Genomic DNA, 19,902 nt, shown 5'->3' on the forward strand with positions numbered 1-19,902 from the left:
ACGATGTAAGCGGTCGTACCTGCTCTTACTTCGGTCCCGCGCCTAACAGCCCTGTTCGTGAACTACCTCGGCTATGCGAAGGTGACGTGGTGCGTGTACATGATGACAGCAGATGTCGCTACCATGGAAGCTGGGCAGAGTTCTATCAGTGCACCCGGGACAGGACGGTATTGCGCGTGTTTGTACCCTTCGACTAGCTTCTGGACAGACAATCAAGCGACCATTCAGATGGTGCACATTCTCGAAGCAAGCCACCAAGACCCAGCTGCTGAGTGATCAGCTTGGCCCCTTGGGGAATACGATCATTGCTGAGAGGCGGCGACGGAGAACACAAGAGAAGAAAGAAGAAGGGACAGCACGAGCTATAGAATAAAAAAGATGGAGTGCTTGGTCTAGGGCTCGTGTCTTTATTATGCAACATAAACACACGACATTACATATCTATAAATGTTTTCTGCCCTATACCTCGAAGAATAAAGATTTTAAAAACATTTTTATTAAGGCCCAACTTGCTCCTTGACTGCATTGTAGAATTTTTTTTATATTTTACGTCAGTACAGCGAGACGAGAGGCTTTGCCAAAAGTTGCCTGTCAACACACCCATCACCACAGTGATGATAGCAACCTACTGCTGAATGTGATTTCTGGGCCCCACAACTTCAAAGTTAACATGGAGATTACCAGTGTTTCAGTGCCTGTGTTCTGCCTTGGGATATTTAACTCCGTACATTAAATTTACATTAAACCCAGTCGATCAACAAACCAATCGGAGCATTCCACGACACAAATGGTGCAGCATGATGTCCCCACCTGGTGCTGCATTTGAACACACACATCTCGGTGGTGAGCTTCCGTCGTTTCATTGCCTTGGACAGTGCCTCCATCACGTCTGCCAGGTCGCATGAACCTGTTGAAAGATGCGAACACATGGACCAGCACGAAATCAGCTGCAACAACACAGCTTTTGCTTGTGTGTGCTGTTTGTTGCACTAAGCGCAACAGCACACACTCACGCACAAAAAAAAAGAAAAAAAATATATAGAGATGCCAAGCTGAGGCAGACATGACATCTGAGAACAGCAGGGCGTCATGTTACTCTACTGCTTTTGAATTGCCTGTCCCACTTGCTGGGATTTGAACAAGCACCATAAGATTGTTGCGTATTACATACTTACATACATTTATTGATTAGCCAACAGGAGGCTATTTCTAGCTGCACTTGAAAAATCCCTGGCAAACAGTGCCGTCACACGAGAAAATAAACAGAAATGTTCTTTACTGTGTGTGTTAGAATTTCAGAAGTAGCCTCCATCATTATGCCGACGTCTTGTCCCTCTTTGAGAGTGCAACCCTTTAGTTTTTTTTTACCTGCAATACTGACAAGTGTTTATCCTTTTTCCAGGGACTGCATTTCCCCACTAACACCTTAACATTATTGCTCAGCGCAAGACGATTTAAATTTACTTGAATGTTATCATTGCACGTTCTCACCGAACCTTGTGCAATCAGATTGATGTGTGACGTGAATAGTCTTGTATTTTCTGGAAGGTATGCGAGTATCAGCGATTACGCTGGAACCTTCGACGAGCCATGTATAAAAGTCGACGCGCTTTACCAGCAGATGAGGTTTTGGCGATCTGCGCTTGCCGCTACCGTTGAGTGTCACTTGCTTTTGCGGGCACAGGTTCGCGCAATAAAGAGTTCGTTCCACGATTCACAGATTTGCTACTGTGTTCTTCACTGTCACTACAACGTGACAATGCAATACTGTTGACCATATAGTAGCTTAGCGCAAATAATGAAGGAGGGATGGGATCAAGGGGAGCGCCAATCCCATCCCTCCTTCATATTTGCGCTAAGCGACCATATGGTTAAGGGCATGACATGAACCGACTAGCCAGCAACAAGTTTTTTTAGACAATACAATGTGCTGCTCCGACCAGTACATTTGATAAAACACATGCTGCTACTCCGCAGTTCCACCAGTCACAACTGATAATCCTCATGAGAGACCACCTACAGCAAGGCTTAGGCCTAAACAAATATGGACTGCTGCTAGTGACTGCTGCAAGGCAATTTCATCAGAACTGGTGCAGGCCATTACTGTCTGTGTAATGCACTTTGTTGTTGGCAAGCAGAATCCCAAGTGTGTTTGTTACATGCAGTGAAGCACTGGGTACAACGAGAGTCCTTTGATACCGTAAAAACCGGAATATAGGTCGAACTTTTTTTCAAAAAACCATTGCAAAAAGTCGACCCTCGTCTTATATACCGGACATTGGCGGAAAAACTACGGAAGTCTTGCAACAATGGGCAGATGAAGTAAACAGCCTTCGTAGCCATAGTATTCATACCAGTAGCCATAGTATTCAGGCTGCTTTTTCACATTTGTTTCAAAATGAGCGGAAGCCGACGGCTTCACCGTCGCCTTGAAAAAGGCGATTGAGTACGCGGAAGCCACGGCAACCCGCGGGTTGCCGTGGGCTTGTATTGTGTGACCATCGACCCGCGTGTTTGTCAGCACTATCATCACGGTACGGAGCAGCATGTAAATAAATACTGTCCCATTGTGCAACCGGCTGAGTCACATTTGTTTAAAGGTAAGGGTGTCTTCGGTACTTCTGCCAATGAAAGATTTTTTTCATTTTTAGAATCGGTTAGTTGGGGGGTGACCTATATTCCGGTCGACCTATAGTCCGGTTTTTAGGTACGTTTATGGTCACGAAACTTGTTCGTCAAACTATGGGAGAACTTCATACGTTGCTAACAGTGACTCACAGCAGCGCCACCGGTTCAGAGGGGATGTTGAAGGGGTACTCGGCAAGCAGCGCAGCAGTTGGCCCATGCGTTTGTGTGATGTTGTAGCGACTTTAGGCACTCTTTCTGCCTTCTAGCATGTGCAGAGAAGCTCGAATGATCCTTAGGAGTTAAGGAAAAGAAAGAAAACCCGATGCAAGATACGATTAGGAAACCGACGATGTTCAGTAATAAGACCACGTTTATTTTTTTTTTTTATAGAGCTTGGCTAACGTTTGCTGGGACACTCTATATTTATTCGCACTTAGAGTAAGTTGTAACCTGCTTCTGAAGCTGAAATGCACGACTGTCAGCCCTTGCCAGCCATTCAATCAAGTTTGAGGATGTGTTTTATCTCATTAGTGATATTAGACCTAGCACAGCAGACGAGTTTGTCCACTCACTACCGACGGAAGAAGCATTAAGACGAAGGAAACTGTTTTTGTAGTTCAGTACTAGCCATAGCGATCTAAGGTTGTATGGTGTGCACACAAGAAGCAGGAAATGACAACGCTGCACAGAGCCAACATCGATACGTCACCGTCGTTGATCGAAGCCTGCCTGTCGCACTCGCCGGCGCTTTCATAAACAAGATGAATTACATACAGTGGTTGCTCTGCATAATACATATCGTTCACGACCTATAGAGTGATTGTGATGCCAAACGGGTAACAGCCTCCGCAATACTGCACACATCGACGTTTTCAAAGAAAGCTCTCGAGTTCTTATATACACGCAGAGTTTCCGTTAACAATACTTATTGGGTCTCCAATTTTCCAGGCCTGGCCCGGACCAAAAAATACTCTGACAAATAACAGTCTGAAAAATTTGTTCAGCCAAGAAAATATTATTTATTAGGCTTAGAGAGGCTAACGTTAATGTTCGAGTGCAACGTAGTCAGACAGCATTGCCTTGGAAAGGTTATATTCTTTTCCAACATCAACCTGAGAACATCACTCTATATAGCTTAATACAGTCAACGCCGGTTTTCCAGACATGCCCAATAATCCGGACCTTCGCAACACCACCACGACCCCCAGAGTCCCGTAAAAAACGTATGAATTTCGGATGCAAAACTTTCCACTGGCTGATTCTCCAGGATTTTTGCCGTGACCGCAGGTCCAAAGCGGCATTAATTGTAGCACCACCCACCGCCATTTGATTATCGCCTCCTCGAAGGCGCTGTGGCACGCAATCCGCTGGCAGCCCTAACCACCACCGCGGAAACACTAGCCTAGCCACTTCGACGTTCGTACCAAGCTTTCTGTTCGGTGCCGGGTTTTTCATTGAAACAATTCGCTGCTGTTAGCAAAGGCGCCGCCCTCCGGACTGCCTCGATTTTTCGGACGTTGACAGTATGAGTTTCTATTAGCTTAATTAGCCTCTCTATTAGCTGAATAACCACCTTAGTTTCCAGTTCTTCGCACCACTTGGCTCTCGCGAAGGCACCAGAGGTGGCGCCATGGCACTGAGCACATAACATGTGCACAGGTCTCCTAGACATACCTGTTCTGTGGCACACCAGGTGCACAATGGAAACCGAAAACAGATACCGCATCACGTATTATGACAATACAGTGCTGACTGAAAAGCTCTTCTAAAAGGCTTGGCAAACGTGTGCAGCACAGCAATGCGAAGGCTCTGCCGCATAACATTCATTCCACCAAATCTGCATAAAATGGCATGGCCTACTTTAGAAAAGTTAAAACTAGGAGCAAGGTACATTGCTAATTAATTCTACGTCCTACTTATGGTGCTTTTTGAATATTCACAGAATAATTCTCAGAAGCAATTAATTGTGCTCACCTGCAATATTAAGCTACAATTTTGTGGTTGCAGTGTACATCTCAAAGCAAAGCACACAGCATTTTGGTAGTAAGTAAGGAAAGAGCAAAGCTATCCTCAACGAAAATGTTTTACCCTCTCTTAGTCAATGTTGTGCCAAAACAATGCTTACGGTTGTTCTCTGCTGATTCGGTAGAAATGCCCGCACTACTGACTTCATCGGAGATTTTGGCACGTCCTTGGAATCCCCTGCACAGCAAGCAGTGAGACAAGTCAACAGACCTAGCCCCAAAAGCATCTGTTAGACACCATGCAAAGCACAGGCTATCTCAGCAAAACCGGAGGCTCCTAGTATCGCATAACAAGATGTATAGCAAGCTATCAATAACACAGGTGCATAGAAATCAAGATGTACATTACGGTCTACTCTTACTAAAGGCAACACCAAATTAGTATGCCAGCACCGATTACAGCTGAGCTCTAGATCTCGAAAATATTTTTTAACAATAGAATTTCTGTTGTCAAGTGATTTTTCCTTTGAAACTAATGAATTAATGATGTTCTGTTGTACTGAATACCAGTTTACCAATACCAGAATACCAATAGGTCCTCAGTTTAACAGTGGACCTGTGTTTTGCGGCAATCTTTTACTTGTTGCGTAGAAACTTTTGCTTGCCAGTTTTTCTCAAAAATGCAGAAGGGCTATCCCAACTTTACAGCGTGTAGGTTATCATAAGACTAATCTGCGTGACAGACAAAAAGACCGTGCATCACGTGTCTCACGTAGCCGGTGCCGACAGTAAAGAGCAGGCACCATCGACGCCGGTTCATTGCCAGGTTCAACTAATTTGCCACCGGTCAACGATAGTCAAATCTACAGGGTCACGGCAAGTTTGCGCGACGCTCCCCCCCTCCCCTGTTTATCCGCCGTAGGCGCCAATGCCTGCAACCACATCATAACACTTTCGCGCACCCCTGCAAATCCAAAGCTAGCCTTGTGACAGGTTGCACTAAGCTAGAAGAAAAAGAAAGAAAAGAGAGATTGATGTGCATCTACGAGCGGTGTCGGTAACAAGAGAGTGCCGTTCCGTTTGTCGCAAAAATGTCAGGCGTGAACAACTTTGTTGTCATTACGTGCATTCATCTTTCCTTTGCGAAGCGGTTTGCCGGCTTTCACAGAGTCGCACAGCTGCTGCCAACAGATCTGCGTCGATTCTGCACCAAACCATAACTTTGGTGACGCCGATTAGGCCCAATGGCCTAGCCAGTGTGTCAGTGAGAAAATTTGCTACTGGCCGACGTGGTAACAGGTCGCAAGCCGTCGCGGAATGCTTGCTCCGAGTATGTTTATACGGGTATATCGAATATATCTAATATTCGAAAAATCGAATAGCAGATATTTGATTCGCGAATCGAATTATTCGAATGTTCACTATTGGATTCGATGACATTCGATACTCGCACACCCCACAATTTTTCCTTCCGTGGCACCTAGCTTTTGCCAAAGTCACCACCATTGCAGCAAAGGGGGATGAACCGAGCATGACTGTCCTCCTCACTCAGCACTGATCCTTACGAGTCCCTTTTTGCTGTAGTCACCATTGCTGGCGACAATAGTGCCCCCCCCCCCTTTTTGGGCCAGTGGGATTACGAGAATTGGGTTATCTTTCGGTTGTTTTGGAAAAAATAGCAAACCGTGCCGAAATCAGGAGTGGGTTTTCTTTCGGGGGTGGGGCATCTCTCGGGATGTTACGGTAGTGGAATTTTAGAGACACAGACAAAAACGAAGTTGGAGAAAGTGTGCCGTTCAATTATCAGTAATGATATGAAGCGAGCATGTGAGAAATTTATTGCTTTATTTTATTTAATTGCAGAAATGATTATACAGTCAAATCCCCCAACAATGCACACCGCTACAACGAAATTTCCGCCACAACGAAGATTTTCCAATTCCCAGATAGAAAGTAATTTAAAAAAAAAAAGTCCCTTCGGGGGGGACATGGGTCTCGAGAAATTTTTTTTTATTATTGACCCTAGATGCATGAATTTTTCAGGGAATATTCAACTTTGTGTACTGATTACTAATATGCAATTATCTTTTCTCTACATGGATCCAAAAAAAGTTAACATTCTTCCCTTATAAATTTGGGATGTGACTAGCATAAAAAGTAATGCATCAACAGAGCTCACATTTTAAAGTATGTTCCCGATTGATGAAGAGTGCACATATGCAATTTAATGCTTGTATCTATATTTAGCCAAAATTATGAAGTTCCTAAATCGCAGTCTCATAACTGAATATTCGCTGGATATTTCTACATGATTTTAAAATGTTGCAATCCTAAACACTATATCAGTTTTCTTGCACACTCTCTCTAGCATTCAAGCAAAAAGAAAATCAAGACAATTGATTGAGTATTAGCGACCCATTGTTGATCCCGAAATTCAAAACATAGTAATTCTTTATTTGAGAAAAACGCAAAAAACGAAAGAGACTGCATAAATACACATTTTACACTTGAAAGCCACCACCCCCCCCCCAGCAATAGTAATTACAATCTCTCAGAAAGCCCCGGTGAGTAATCTGAAGCAGGCTTTTGGTTGTGCTTCTTCTTGCGGCTGCCTGGAGTGCTGCCAGCCGACTGCACGGCGATTGTCTTTCTCGGCTGCCCTTTGACTACCTTGGCATGTTGCTCTAGTTGCAGTTCGCGCAGTATAAGTGAGCTAGACTCTTGGTTTCCGACGTTGAAGCGCAGAACAGCCTCTGCCACAGCAGCCTCAATGGCAAACAATGACACATTGTCTTTTTGTGATAGACTCAAGATGACCTAATGCAATGCCTCATCACCATTCTGTGTCTTGGCTCTCTGACATCTCTGCAAGAGCTTTTTATCACACAAACGCTCATAAACAGGACGTAGTGCATTGCCGACAGCCTCTGGCAAGTTGTAGTTGCTTTTTGGGGTGGGCTCATTTTTTGCCATGACTGCATTATGCTTGCACCATGAATCTGGTCCATGGGACATAGGCTGTGGTTCGATTTGTCGTCAGTGGAGGTCACATGATAATATGTAGCCCATACAGCCGTGCACATTGCATCCACATTTCCAGAATGGGATTTGAGAGCACAACCGTAGTATTGGTCAACTTTGTGATGAGGTCGCCAGTGAGGCGGCTTTTACCACTGATGCGCTCTCCCCTTTGTGCTTCCGCAGTGCAGTTCCCATGCGTTTCTGCACATGGTCCTCCTTTTCACATTTATGAAGCTTTGGCTTCATTGACAGCATTGTACGACCGGCTGTCACCATCACAAAGCATGGTTGCGTACCTGAGGCCATGAAGCAAGAGGGAGCGTTGAAATAAAATCATTGCCGCCTCTACTTCCTCTGGCCAGCCTTGCACGAGGTGTTCTTCTGGCATGAATGCTTAGACTTCCACTCGGCATATTCCGGGCTCTCAGGTTTGGGCCACATTCGCAGCCAAGGCAAAAATTGGAAATCACTACAAAGTCGAGCACCCATACCCTGAAAAAATCTCTATCACAGTGGCCACTCCTATGTGGGAAGTATGTCCCCTAGTGTGCCAGCTTCCATCAAAGAGACAGCAATGTTTCCTGGGTTGCCACAATTGAGATCTTTGTAGAGGCTCTTTACTATTGCTGCACATTTACTTATATGTCCACCACATGCTCTCGTTGCTGCTGGCTTCAGCTTTGTTTTCAAATACTGCTGATATGTTTTATTGTGAAGGCCTCGGTGCGAAATGCCAATAGCGGCGAAAATATTGTTCAGCGCTGTCTGGCCATTGCCTGTACTTTGCATAGCACGCGCTGTGCGAATGTTGATTTCGAACGGGTTGCAATTATTGCTACCACCGCGAACTCGACGCGAACTCCAGTTCGAGCCAACTTCCCCGCAGTTGCCGCACTTAACTTTAGTTTTACGGCTACGCCGTACTCATGAGCGTGCGATTGTCAACTCTCCATGACATACTTTGCAGGAAGAAACTTTGTGCAGTAAGTTGTTCACCATATCGAGGTCAACAATGGTATACGTCGTGGTCGACGCACTTTCGGGGCTGCACTCGCTTGCGAGAAAATTCATTTTGCGATTCGTCCGCCGAGAAGAAGGAAGTTCCGCTACTTTTCGCTGCACGCCGCTCGATCATATCGCAGTCAGCCGTTGTCAAAAACGTCGAGTCTATCCTCACATGGTCCGTTCGCTTGCGCATACCCGTAGTACTGAAGCAGCGTCCATAATCGCCGTCACGCTTTCTCCAGCTGTGAGTTCTTTTGTTGCATTACTACCGTCTGCAGTTGTAATCGAAGCGGCTGCGATGTTTTCTGGCACCCTGACGGAAGTACCACCGCTGCCAGCTGATTCCGACACCACCATGGCCGCTATCGCGATCGCCGGCTGCACTTGTGTCGCACCGCTGCTTCGTCGCGGCACCTCTTCCGCTCTTCCGCCGAGGTCTGCAGATGTCATCGTCGATAACAGTGATGTTTGCAGCAATCTGGCCGCGTACCGCCACTGTCAGAGGCTGTCGCGATCGGCGGCTGCCTTTGTGTTGGGCTGCTACATCGCGGCGCCTGCCAGTCTGCTGTTCCGCTCGGCTCTGGTCGATGACCCCCGCTGGTGACTGCGATGACTCCTCGGGCTGCACAGCACGTTTTCTCCGCCGTTTGCTGAATTTGTGCAGTGTGCGGAACTTCCGAGCACGGTTTCGGCATCTTGATCACAATCGCGGAACAAGAAAACCGGCGGAATGGCGTTGCCTGTGCGCGTCTTCGGCCGCCCGCGCTTGATCGCCAATGTTGCCAGTCCCGCGCTCCAATCACAAGCCGTCGTTCAGTCATGTGATAGCTATGGACCAATGATACGGCGCGGTTCTTTCTCTTGCTTTTGCCCGGCAGTGCTCTCCCGTGGCACCATTGGAGGTTCGTTTATGGCGGGAAAGCAAGCCAAAAAGATGCTCTTTCAAATGAGACCAAGATGGCCGGGCTCCGGTGAGCAGTCAGGGCGTGCCAGACAGCGCAAAAAGGGCCCATTTTCGGCGTTTTCGTAAGCGAAAGCAAGTGTTCGATGAATAAAGACGGCATTTTTTGCTCAACGACGCATCATTGTGAGCCAATTTTTTGCTGGCAGGTGCGCGATGGTATGAGAAAACGAAAATCACAATATTGAAAAATCGATTTTTTGTAGTTTTTTCGTCCTCAGGACCCCGTGTCCCCCCTTAATAAGGAAGGCATTTTATTTGGCATTTTCGCTTCAACAAACTTTTCTAGAACGAAACTGGGACTGAATTGAAATTGGAACTGCCGAGTAGTCAAATTAGAAGGCCCTTCCAAAGCTGTGACGATCGTATCTCCGCTAGAACGAGATTTTTGAGAATGAAATCAAATTCAAAGCACCAATTTAGGCCACTGCAGTCCATAGCTAAGCGTGGTCATCACGCACCTGCGCGAGACTGCAGGGGATCACCGCAATCGCTGCCATTTTCTATGGTCTGTGTCCGTCCAAATGCTATGCCAACGAAAGAAGCGTAAAGTTCTTTCTCTTGAGGAGAAGGCAGATATGATCGCCGAGCAGAAAGCGGAAGGAAAAAATCTCGCAGGTTCACCATAAAAGCGAAGCATCGATTGCGATAGCAGATTAGTAGACAGCTATACAGCTATAGTTGTTTTATTATCCGTATAAAACTTGTAAACATTCGCTTTGTAAACATTCTCTAACGAAATTACCGAGCATGGTGTCGCGCGCGCACAGGTAAACATGAACCCATCTCGCTTCGATGACCGCGGAAACTCGGTGTCAACACGCTGGAGTGAGAAGGCGCGCCAATAGCAGCGAGCGAATTGACCTCCGTGCCATCTCACCCTTCACTGCGAACTAAATGTCGAAAGCACAGCTCACACGACTCTACCGGCACTAGTTGCAGTTTGGCCCACATCGCAGATCGCTTTGAAGATGAGGTCCGAGCGGGCGCTCACTTTGTGGCATGTCGCAGGTTTCTTCAAGATAGCGCCCGAGCGGCCGTGCTGCAGCCGCTGTTGTCACAAGATGCTAACGTCTCGTTGTCTGGGGAAAATGACAATCCGCTAGACACACTGACTCCGGCGACAGCTTTGAAAGTAATGGATCCTTTTCACCTCATCAGAAAGTTATCAGAACCCACAACAAGGACACTGCGATGGCTCTTTCAACTGACTGCGAGACTCGCGTACACCTTTGGCTTACCGTGAAGCGTAAGAAATCCAGGCTGACCGACTTCTGGAAATAAAACTTCCGGTAAGCGCAAGCTTGTCAAGCTTGCCGACTTTGTCATGCTGTGAAATTGTGATAATTTAAACCGCTTTATTGCGACGGTGCATCTGCCACAAATGAGTGTTTCGCGATCGGCCGGGCACGTGCGTTGGGTTAGGCGTCGGCTGCAATGTACGAAAAATGCTGTAACAGCGGCGCGAAATACATTCTCTTGTGAAGTTGACACTTTATCGACTGCCTTCGGTACGTCTCAACCTTTGCCTCCACACCATTGCGAAGATTTCCCGGACGATGGTTTCGGTTTTGTTCGCGGCTTGGCCGTTTAGCGTACGTATATGAACATACCAATTTTGCGTCAACGAAGTTCCGCCACAACGAAATGTTTCGTGTGTCCCGTGAATTTCGTTGTAGCAGGACTCGACTGTATACTTGAGAATTAAATCTGCAATAAACTCCATATTTTTATTGAACAAGTGGAAATAGACAAAATTGCCACCATTTGAGGCTACGGTGACAAGTGCCCCATCATCAAATTCCTTGGGTACATTTTTCTTTCGTTTTTGGGTTTCCTTTTTAATTCGGTTTCCACCTTCTTGGGTATTTACGCATGTGGTTCACAATCTAGCTCTAGCTCCCTGAGGGAGCGTTTTTGCCAGAGTCTCTAGCGGCCACGGTGGTAGATGTGGAACACCCATTAAACTGCAGGCATCATGTAGTGCATGATCTTGTGAGCAGCCTAATATGACTTTTCAAGAATCAACACGACCTAATTAACGGTACCTTCTGCCCAACTGCAACTAAATTTTTGACCATGTACAAAGACCAGTTTCAGCAGATAATTAGAAACACAGCAGCCTCTGTGCAAAATTTTACGCTTGAAATACGAGTGAATGCATCACAAAATGCTTGAAAAAATGTTTTTCACACAAAAACTGAAAAAAAAAAAAAAAAAAACGCGTCCGCTGAAGGATAAATCCCAACATAAAAACGTAACTGTTTATTCGATTAGCAATGACAGCGGGCGAGCATACCGATGCTACGCTTGTCTCGGTAGCAAAGGAAAAAGGCAACTCTTTTAAGCCGGGCAGCCTGTTTTGTAGCCAACATCGGTGACGCATACCTCGGATGACACTGCGGTGGTGCTGTGTTTTTATCGGAAACGCAGTGCAGCGTGTAGCCGGGCTACGCTGGGCCGGACGATAACGAGGCAGAGGCTGCGCTGAAATATGTGTAGAGTGTCGCCACACTGCCATTACCACTCACCAGAAGTAACATATAACTTAAGCCATAGACAACCAGTGCCCGTGAATCAGCAGAATAAACAAATGCCAGAAATACATTCGGAACAATATAATTATTTGAGACAATATCCCCCACCCCCCCAAAAAAAATTTAATACTAAAAAAGTTGGCTTCACTACACTACTTTGAGTTCGTTTTTCTTTTTCAGCGCCAATAAAAAAAGAAAAGTTAATATTCCGCATGCAACTTTTGTGCCCTGTGAGAGAGTACATCCACGTTCAGGCCACCGGCCACTGTAGTAAATCGCAAACGTGAAGGTGGAAGATTATTTACGTCGACTTGCGTCTGTTGTCTGCCTAGTGAGATGTCTTATTCTATTGAGAAACTCCCCAATATCACTCTGGCTTTCTGGCTCCAAGTCTTCTTCCTCGGAGTCTCATTGATCAAAGCTACATTCACTAAATGCGCCGCCTTTTTGTTTGTTGCTAACTTTAAAGATGCTGCCGACAGGATTTCATCATTTTTGTGCAGCTTTATCTGTGCATAACAGAACCGACACAAGATGCACTCAGATTGTCTTTGGTGAAATAAGGTGGCCCTTTTCAACTAGCCCAGCTTGTCTACGGGAGGTAAATGGTTAAGCGAATATCAGCCAGATTCCATTGTTGTTAGCAGTAAGAACGGTTAAATGTGAAAAGGAAAAACAATCCCCTATTTTCTACAAGGTGGTGCATTGACTGGAAAAGCTGTTTTGATGCACCAATGTGGCTTGCTTATTTCAATCAATCAGTCAATTTATTTGGCATTCATTACAGCCTCTGCACATAACGAACGTGAGGACAAGAACAAAAAGCTGTTAAGTAGCAGGTTGACATGATTCTTGCCCCTATCCTTAGTATCCTTGCCCCTATCCTTAGTAGTCAAAAAACAAAAGCACACACATAAATACATTGCATAAGCACACGTTTTAGTTCGCATGTATACCAATTTGGCGTAACTAAAGTAAATACAAAACCAGAATATTAGAGTACAAAGAACAATAAATACATAGAAAAAATATATGTCAATTACGAAATACACATTGTTTTAACAAAAGGCATTGCCTCGCAAATATATAAACAATGCGATAATTTTGCACAAAGAAAGCAGGAAAAATACAAAATTTCTTATAATGAAAAATAAATCTATTTTTTATTTCAGATAATTAAGTGCAGGTTTGAATGCATTACAATTGTCATATATATAGTAAATGATGATTTTATTATATACAAAACAACATAACTATGCAAGTGTACAAAAATGTAAATATGCAAAAGCCTGTATCTCAAAAACGTAAAAGAAAACTCAAAAGATTCAAAATCAAAGCACACTACAGCCAATCAGTCATGCTACCTTTTATACAAAAACACGCGATTGTTTCAAAGGCAGGTGTTCCAAAATATATTGCTTTATTGCACTCCTTGAAGTTTTTCTATGTCAATGCCATCTCTTTCAATTTTACTGAGCAAGCTTGGTACGCTATATGATAATCTACTGAACCCATATGTGGTATGTGAAAAAGGCGACAGCCATTTTGCTTTTTCTCTAATGTTGTACGAGATAACTATGGGTGCAGTAAGGTTAGATAACTTACTGCACCCATAAATGTACGATTGTTGCATCAGAAATGTTTTGGCATTTTAGAGTAAGGTTAAGATTATAAAAATGTTTCAGAAGGCAAATTTTAGGGGTGGAAAACAAAGCTCGAGTATGGGCATCATCCCGGACATTTGCTATATGGCTATATGCTATTTAATACGCTGTTCGAAGTGTCTTTTGAAGTAGTGACCAATGGAGGCCCCTTTGGGATAAAATGCGTTCAAGGCCAAAATCCCTTAAGCAATTTCACTAGGGCAATTAACTGACTGCTTACCGCAGTAAAAAGTTGCTGGAACTAACTACAAAAGAGTAAGACTGCCATTGAAGTCTCCGAAAACTCGCTAAACTTAGTAGCTTTCTAGCCGAGTTATAAACACAACCCAGCATTGCTGAGGTGTCACAGTTAAGAAACTTGCACAGGTGGCCGCGGTTAACTTGAAATGCGTCGACAAAGTACCTGTAGCCTGTTGTGCTGGCAACGGTCCTGACAGGTGCGACTGCGTCTTCGGTGTCAGTGTCGCCCCCGTGGTCAGGCGAGCAGTTGCCATTCATGGTACAGATGCGGTCCAGGAGTGTTTGCTCACGCATCTGGAACTCATTCAGGCGCCCCGTCAGGTCCTGGTACTCCTGTACAGAAGTTTATTACCACATAAGTTAAATACACTGCCACCTAGTTTTGGAATTGACTTGGGTTGTCCTCGTGAATGGTTATGTCCACATCCTGCCCCCTCTTTTCACTTTTTGAAACTGCTGCAAGTTTATGTAACCTCTATCGTGGATTCAAATGCAGTGCTTGGAGAAATACGTGTGTCTTCTCATCTACGGGTCAAATGTCTCGCACACGACTCGTCGCATATTCTAGCGTAATCGCTGGTGCTCACATATTCCCATTGCACACACAATCTCATTAAACAAGGCTCCCTCACTATAGAATCGGCAACAACATTTGAAGCAGTAACATTGTAACAGTTTTTGCCAGTGAAAAACAGTTACAGTATAGTGCGGAATATAGATAGAGGTTTTTTCAAAAAAATATTAGTAAAAAGTCACCCCTCGACTTATATACCGGTCCTTGGCACAACCTCGTACGTCGTCTGGCAACATCCGCTGACTTTTTGGCATCCGCACCGTTAGCGCCTCCACGTTGACTGACACTGTTCGAATGACACCATCTTCCCTTTTTGTGCAGCTATTGTTCCTCGAGTTGCTAATTTCGTGACCACTTGCAAAATGAGTACTGGTACTTGACGACAGTTCGCCAAGGCGTTTAAGATGAAGGTGATCGAATACACTGAAGTTAACGGGAACATATTGCCCAACGTCACTTTGGCGTCTCCGAAAAAAGCGTCTGATACTAGCGGATGCAGAAAGGCAAGTTTCTGCATGCAACACGCAGAAGACGTCCCTTTGCGGGCGCCGCGTGGTGCACCCTGAGCCCGAAGACAAGGTGGCAAATTTCGTGGGCGAGCATCGTGCCAGATCTTGGGCAGTGACAGCGGAACTTATCCTCATCAAAGCTATCGAGCTTGCCCACGAATCCGGACTAACGAGGAGAGCAGTTTAAGGGCTCCATTTACTGAGTTCGCCGCTTCATGCGACGCAAAGGTTTCACACTTTGCCGGCGCACATTAGTCTGCCAGAAGCTGCCAGAGGCATACGAGGGCAAGCTGGTCGAATTCCAGCACTGTCATCCGTCTGCGGCAGCAGCATGGTTACATGCTGGGACAGATCGGCAACGCCGATGAAACGCCGGTGTGGTTCGATGTGCCGTCGTCCACCACAGTGTGCGAACGTGGCGCGAAGGAAGTCAAGCTGCTTTTGATGGGGAACGAGCATTCAGGCTTCACGGTGATGCTCATCTGCACTGCAGACGAACGAGGCATTCCTGCAGGATGTTATTCGCGTGAACGAAGAAGGCTATATCGACAAGGCCCTCGTGGTCAAATGGATCCAAACGGTCTAGAATCGGCGGCCCGGTGCACTCCTGCGGTGTCTGAGCATGCTCGTCTTGGATGCGTTTCGCGGGCACTTGAACGCAGGTGTGAAGCAGGCGCTCCGCGACGAGAGGACGGAGCTCGCCGTCATTCCGGGAGGCATGACCTCGACCCTTCAGCCGCTCGATGTCGTGCTCAACAAGCCCTTTAAAGACCTTGTTCGCGATCAGTGGATGGCCGGCGACAGCCCAAAGACCCCAACCGGCTGGCTGCACAGGCTGCCCCGCGCCACTGTGGCTGCAGGGGTGTCGCAGGCTTGGTGCTCGCTGCATGACGATATGGTGGTGTGGGCGTTCAAGAAATGCTGCATCGGCAACTCCTTGGACGGCACCGAGGACGACTTGTGGTGGGACGCAGCCAGTGAGAAGCAGATGTCTTCGGACTAGAGTTCAGAAAGCTCAAATGAATGAGCAGTGATGGCACCGTGAATAAGACCAAGTTCTGTGCCTAGTAATCTTTATGTTGACTTCTTTGCTTCAAGTTAAGGGGGTCGACTTATATTCCGTCTCGACCTATATTCCGCATTATACAGTACTGGAAAAAGATAAACAAGTGTGTAAATATTCCCAACTAAGCAGAATTTCATCAAAGGAACCTCTGACTGATGATTAATGACGAAAGTTGCTAAAAAAATATTTAAGTGCTAACTCAACTGTGCCATGGACTAGCTGGGTTTGTCAGCATGTTTCTGGCAAGAACGATCAAGGATGAACTTAGCATGTCAATGACACTTTCTTGAGACATTGTATGCTCAAGATATGATCTACATTGTTTTTTTAACTATTTCACAGTAAAATACTTGCCATTTTTAGACAGAATTCAGGATACTAGCATGGCACAAAAGAGTTGAAGACAGTGCTGGCTTTCAGCACAGCGCTTTGTTGTACTGTCATCAACATGACATGCTCTGTTGTTCTTAAGTCCTTTGTGACATTCTATAAGCACTGCAGACATTGCCCATTGGGGAGCGCAAGACTGCGTCTCTGCCGAGTGGCTTACGACTCCCATCTGTGCACTCAGAAAGTAATTATTGCTGCAACAGGCTGCCTTTTTAATTCTGCATTTTCAACACCAACAATGTGGTATTTTTAACGTTTCTTCACCTCAAGTAAACAGTAAGGCCTGGAAAGCTCAGGTGAGTTGCGCTCGGAGCTTCAACACGTTCGCAAGAAAATTGTCAGCTTCCGGTGACCTCTCGAAGGCATGCGGCTCAACATAACGCTTTGCTGCTGGCACCTTCTTCCATGATGAGCCAGCGATTATGCACCGCATGGAAAATAACAAAAGCACGCTTGACTTCTAAGAAATGTTATGCTTCACATAAATGTGTGCCCGCCATGGTTGCTTGGTGGCTGAGCCTCTGTCAAGCTGTCTACACAGCTTTTAGGCCAGGTAGCCATCCAGTACTATCTGGTGAATAAACTGAACGAATAAATGGATGAATGGCGTTGCGTTGCTAAGCACGAGGTCCTGGCCTTAGCGGCTGAATTTCGATGTGGGCGAAATGCAAAAACGCCTGTGTACTGTGCATTGGGGGCCCATTCCCCAGGCGGTCAAATTAATCCAGAGTCCCCGGCGTGCCCCGTAATCAAATTGTGGTTTCAGCACGTAGAATCCCAGAATATATTGACACGTATACATGTTTATCTTTCACCGGTGGCTGCTTTCCACCAGCTAACAAATGTTAAACGTTATCGCTCGGCGCAGGTCGCGCCTGCATCGGAAGCTTCTCGAACGTTATCGATGCTTCTATCCGTCGTCTGTGGTCACCGACGCTCATGTTCTCTGATTGTATGAGCGACGCGAATTGTCTAGAACTTTCTAGAAGACACGTGGGCACCAGGGATTAATCTGGAACATTCGATGACTCACGTATAAAAGCCGACGCGTTTCGCCGCTGATGAAATTTTCGACGAGCGCCGAGTGTGTTCGCTGCTATCGTTGTGGTACCTCTTCGTGGTACCCTCAGCATTGCGTCCAGAGGTTCTGCAAGCCCTCCATGACGACCCAACGGCTGGACATCTCGGTTTTTCGCGCACTCTCGCGAGGATACAAGAAAAATACTACTGGCCTCGCCTCTCTGCCGACGTCGCCCATTACGTAAGGACATGCCGAGACTGTCAGCGACGCAAAACACCGCCGACAAGGCCAGCCGGACTTCTACAGCCAATCGAGCCACCTCGCCGACCGTTCCAGCAGATCGGGATGGACTTACTTGGGCCTTTTCCGACGTCGACGTCCGGGAATAAATGGATCGTCGTTGCTACGGACTACCTCACCCGCTACGCCGAAACAAAAGCCTTGCCGAAAGGCAGTGCCGCCGAGGTAGCCCGATTCTTCGTTGAGAACATTCTCCTGCGTCACGGTGCTCCAGAAGTCCTCATCACCGACAGGGGCACGGCCTTTACGGCAGAACTAACTCAAGCCATCCTGCGGTACAGCCAGACAAGCCATCGCCGCACCACCGCCTACCACCCGCAGACGAATGGCCTCACCGAGCGCCTAAATAAGACCATCGCCGACATGCTGGCAATGTACGTCGACGTCGAACACAAGACGTGGGATGCCATCCTTCCGTACGTGACCTTCGCATACAACACGGCCGTGCAAGAAACGACGCACATGGCGCCGTTCAACCTGGTCTACGGAAGGAACGCGGCAACGACGCTTGACGCCATGCTACCAGACATCGCTGACGAAGAAAATGTCGACGTTGCCACTTATTTGCAGCGTGCCGAAGAAGGTCGACAGCTCGCCCGCCTGCGCATCAAGAACCAGCAGAGGACCGACAGCCGACACTACAATCTTCGACGACGCTACGTCGAGTACCAGCCCGGCGACCGTGTTTGGGTCTGGACTCCGATTCGCCGACGAGGACTTAGCGAGAAACTGTTGCGTCGCTATTTCGGACCATATAAGATAATCCGACGTATTGGCGCACTGGACTATGAGGTCGTGCCAGACGGCATTTCGCAATCACAGCGGCGCCGGGCACGACTTGAAGTCATCCACGTGGTGTGTCGCCCGCTGACGAGCTTGGCTACTTTGTTACTTAGTTTTTTTTCTTTATTACGCGTCGTTTTGTTTTCGCTTTCACGTTTGTTTGTAACATCGGGACGATGTTTTTTTTAAAGGGGAGGGTATTGACATGTATACATGTTTATCTTTCACCGGTGGCCACTTTCCACCGGCTAACAAATGTTAAACGCTATCGCTCGGCGCAGGTCGTGCCTGCATCGGAAGCTTCTCGAACGTTATCGATGCTTCTATCGGTCGTGTATGGTCACCGACGCTCATGTAATCCGATTGTATGAGCGACGCGAATTGTCTAGAACTTTCTAGAAGACACGCGGGCACCAGGGATTAATCCGGAACATTCGATGACTCACGTACAAAAGCCGACGCATTTCGCCGCTGATGAGATTTTCGACGATCGCCGACTGTGTTCACCACTATCGTTGTGCTTTGAGTGTAGCTTGCTTTTGTGGGCACAGGTTCGCCCAATAAACAACCAGTTTCGTCATACACAGTTTTACGACTGTTTTCTTTACCGTCACTACTACAAGACAATATAAATTCATATAACTGTTTCTGTGGTCTTCAAATCAAGAACATAAGAAAGTAATTATTGACAGTAAAGAATAGAAAATAAACTGCTGATAATGCAACCAGTAATAAAAAAATTTGAAACATTTGGTAGTTTTCTAAAAAAAGACTGTTGGCATGGAAAGAGTTCCTTAAGCTCATTAAGAGGAAGCTTTAGCTTGGGGGCTCCTCTCTAAATACATAGAAAAGGAGAAACATTTTTTATTGGTGACCACAACACTGAATTTGATGAGGTTTGTTGCATTTAAAAGAAAAAGTTAAAATCTAGTGAATGTTGAAAGGGAAATTCTCACTTAGGCATAAGTGAGAATTCAAGTGAGAATTCACATAAATACTATTGAAAATGACAAAATTTCAGAAAACGAAACTATCACATTTACAACTAACCCATCAATGAAAAGTGATATTCCAATTCTGTAAACTGCACCCACTAACACATCTAAAGTGTACAAGACTGTTGTAATTTACACTCCTGTAAAATAAATAATCGATTATTATGTCAGGCAAAACACCCGTTAACACTAACAAATAAACGACAGCAGCAAGTTAATAATGTATACCGAATTTGTGCTCTTT

General features: G+C 46.0%; 2 protein-coding genes across 3 annotated transcripts in view; one reads left to right on the forward strand and one right to left on the reverse strand.

The window, feature by feature from the left end:
• LOC119462579 (raf homolog serine/threonine-protein kinase Raf) overlaps positions 1-19,902 on the reverse strand; it is a 173,029-nt gene that overhangs the window by 133,128 nt on the left and 19,999 nt on the right. The window contains exons 3-5 of the mRNA XM_049673048.1: positions 14,184-14,353; positions 4,754-4,830; positions 811-907 (exon numbers count right to left, since the gene is read on the reverse strand). Coding sequence (XP_049529005.1) covers positions 811-907; positions 4,754-4,830; positions 14,184-14,353 — 344 coding nt within the window. The remainder of the gene's footprint in view (positions 1-810; positions 908-4,753; positions 4,831-14,183; positions 14,354-19,902) is intronic.
• LOC125947608 (uncharacterized) overlaps positions 1-19,902 on the forward strand; it is a 386,033-nt gene that overhangs the window by 39,919 nt on the left and 326,212 nt on the right. The window contains exon 1 of one of the 2 annotated variants that reach the window (XM_049672749.1): positions 19,173-19,214. The exons of the other annotated variant lie outside the window; for it this stretch is intronic. The gene's annotated coding sequence lies outside the window, so the exon portion shown is untranslated. Of the gene's footprint in view, positions 1-19,172; positions 19,215-19,902 lie in introns of those variants that run through there. 2 annotated transcript variants of the gene reach the window in all.

This window comes from Dermacentor silvarum, chromosome 8 (assembly GCF_013339745.2).
Source record: "Dermacentor silvarum isolate Dsil-2018 chromosome 8, BIME_Dsil_1.4, whole genome shotgun sequence".
In the NCBI taxonomy this organism is placed as follows: Eukaryota; Metazoa; Arthropoda; class Arachnida; order Ixodida; family Ixodidae; genus Dermacentor; species Dermacentor silvarum.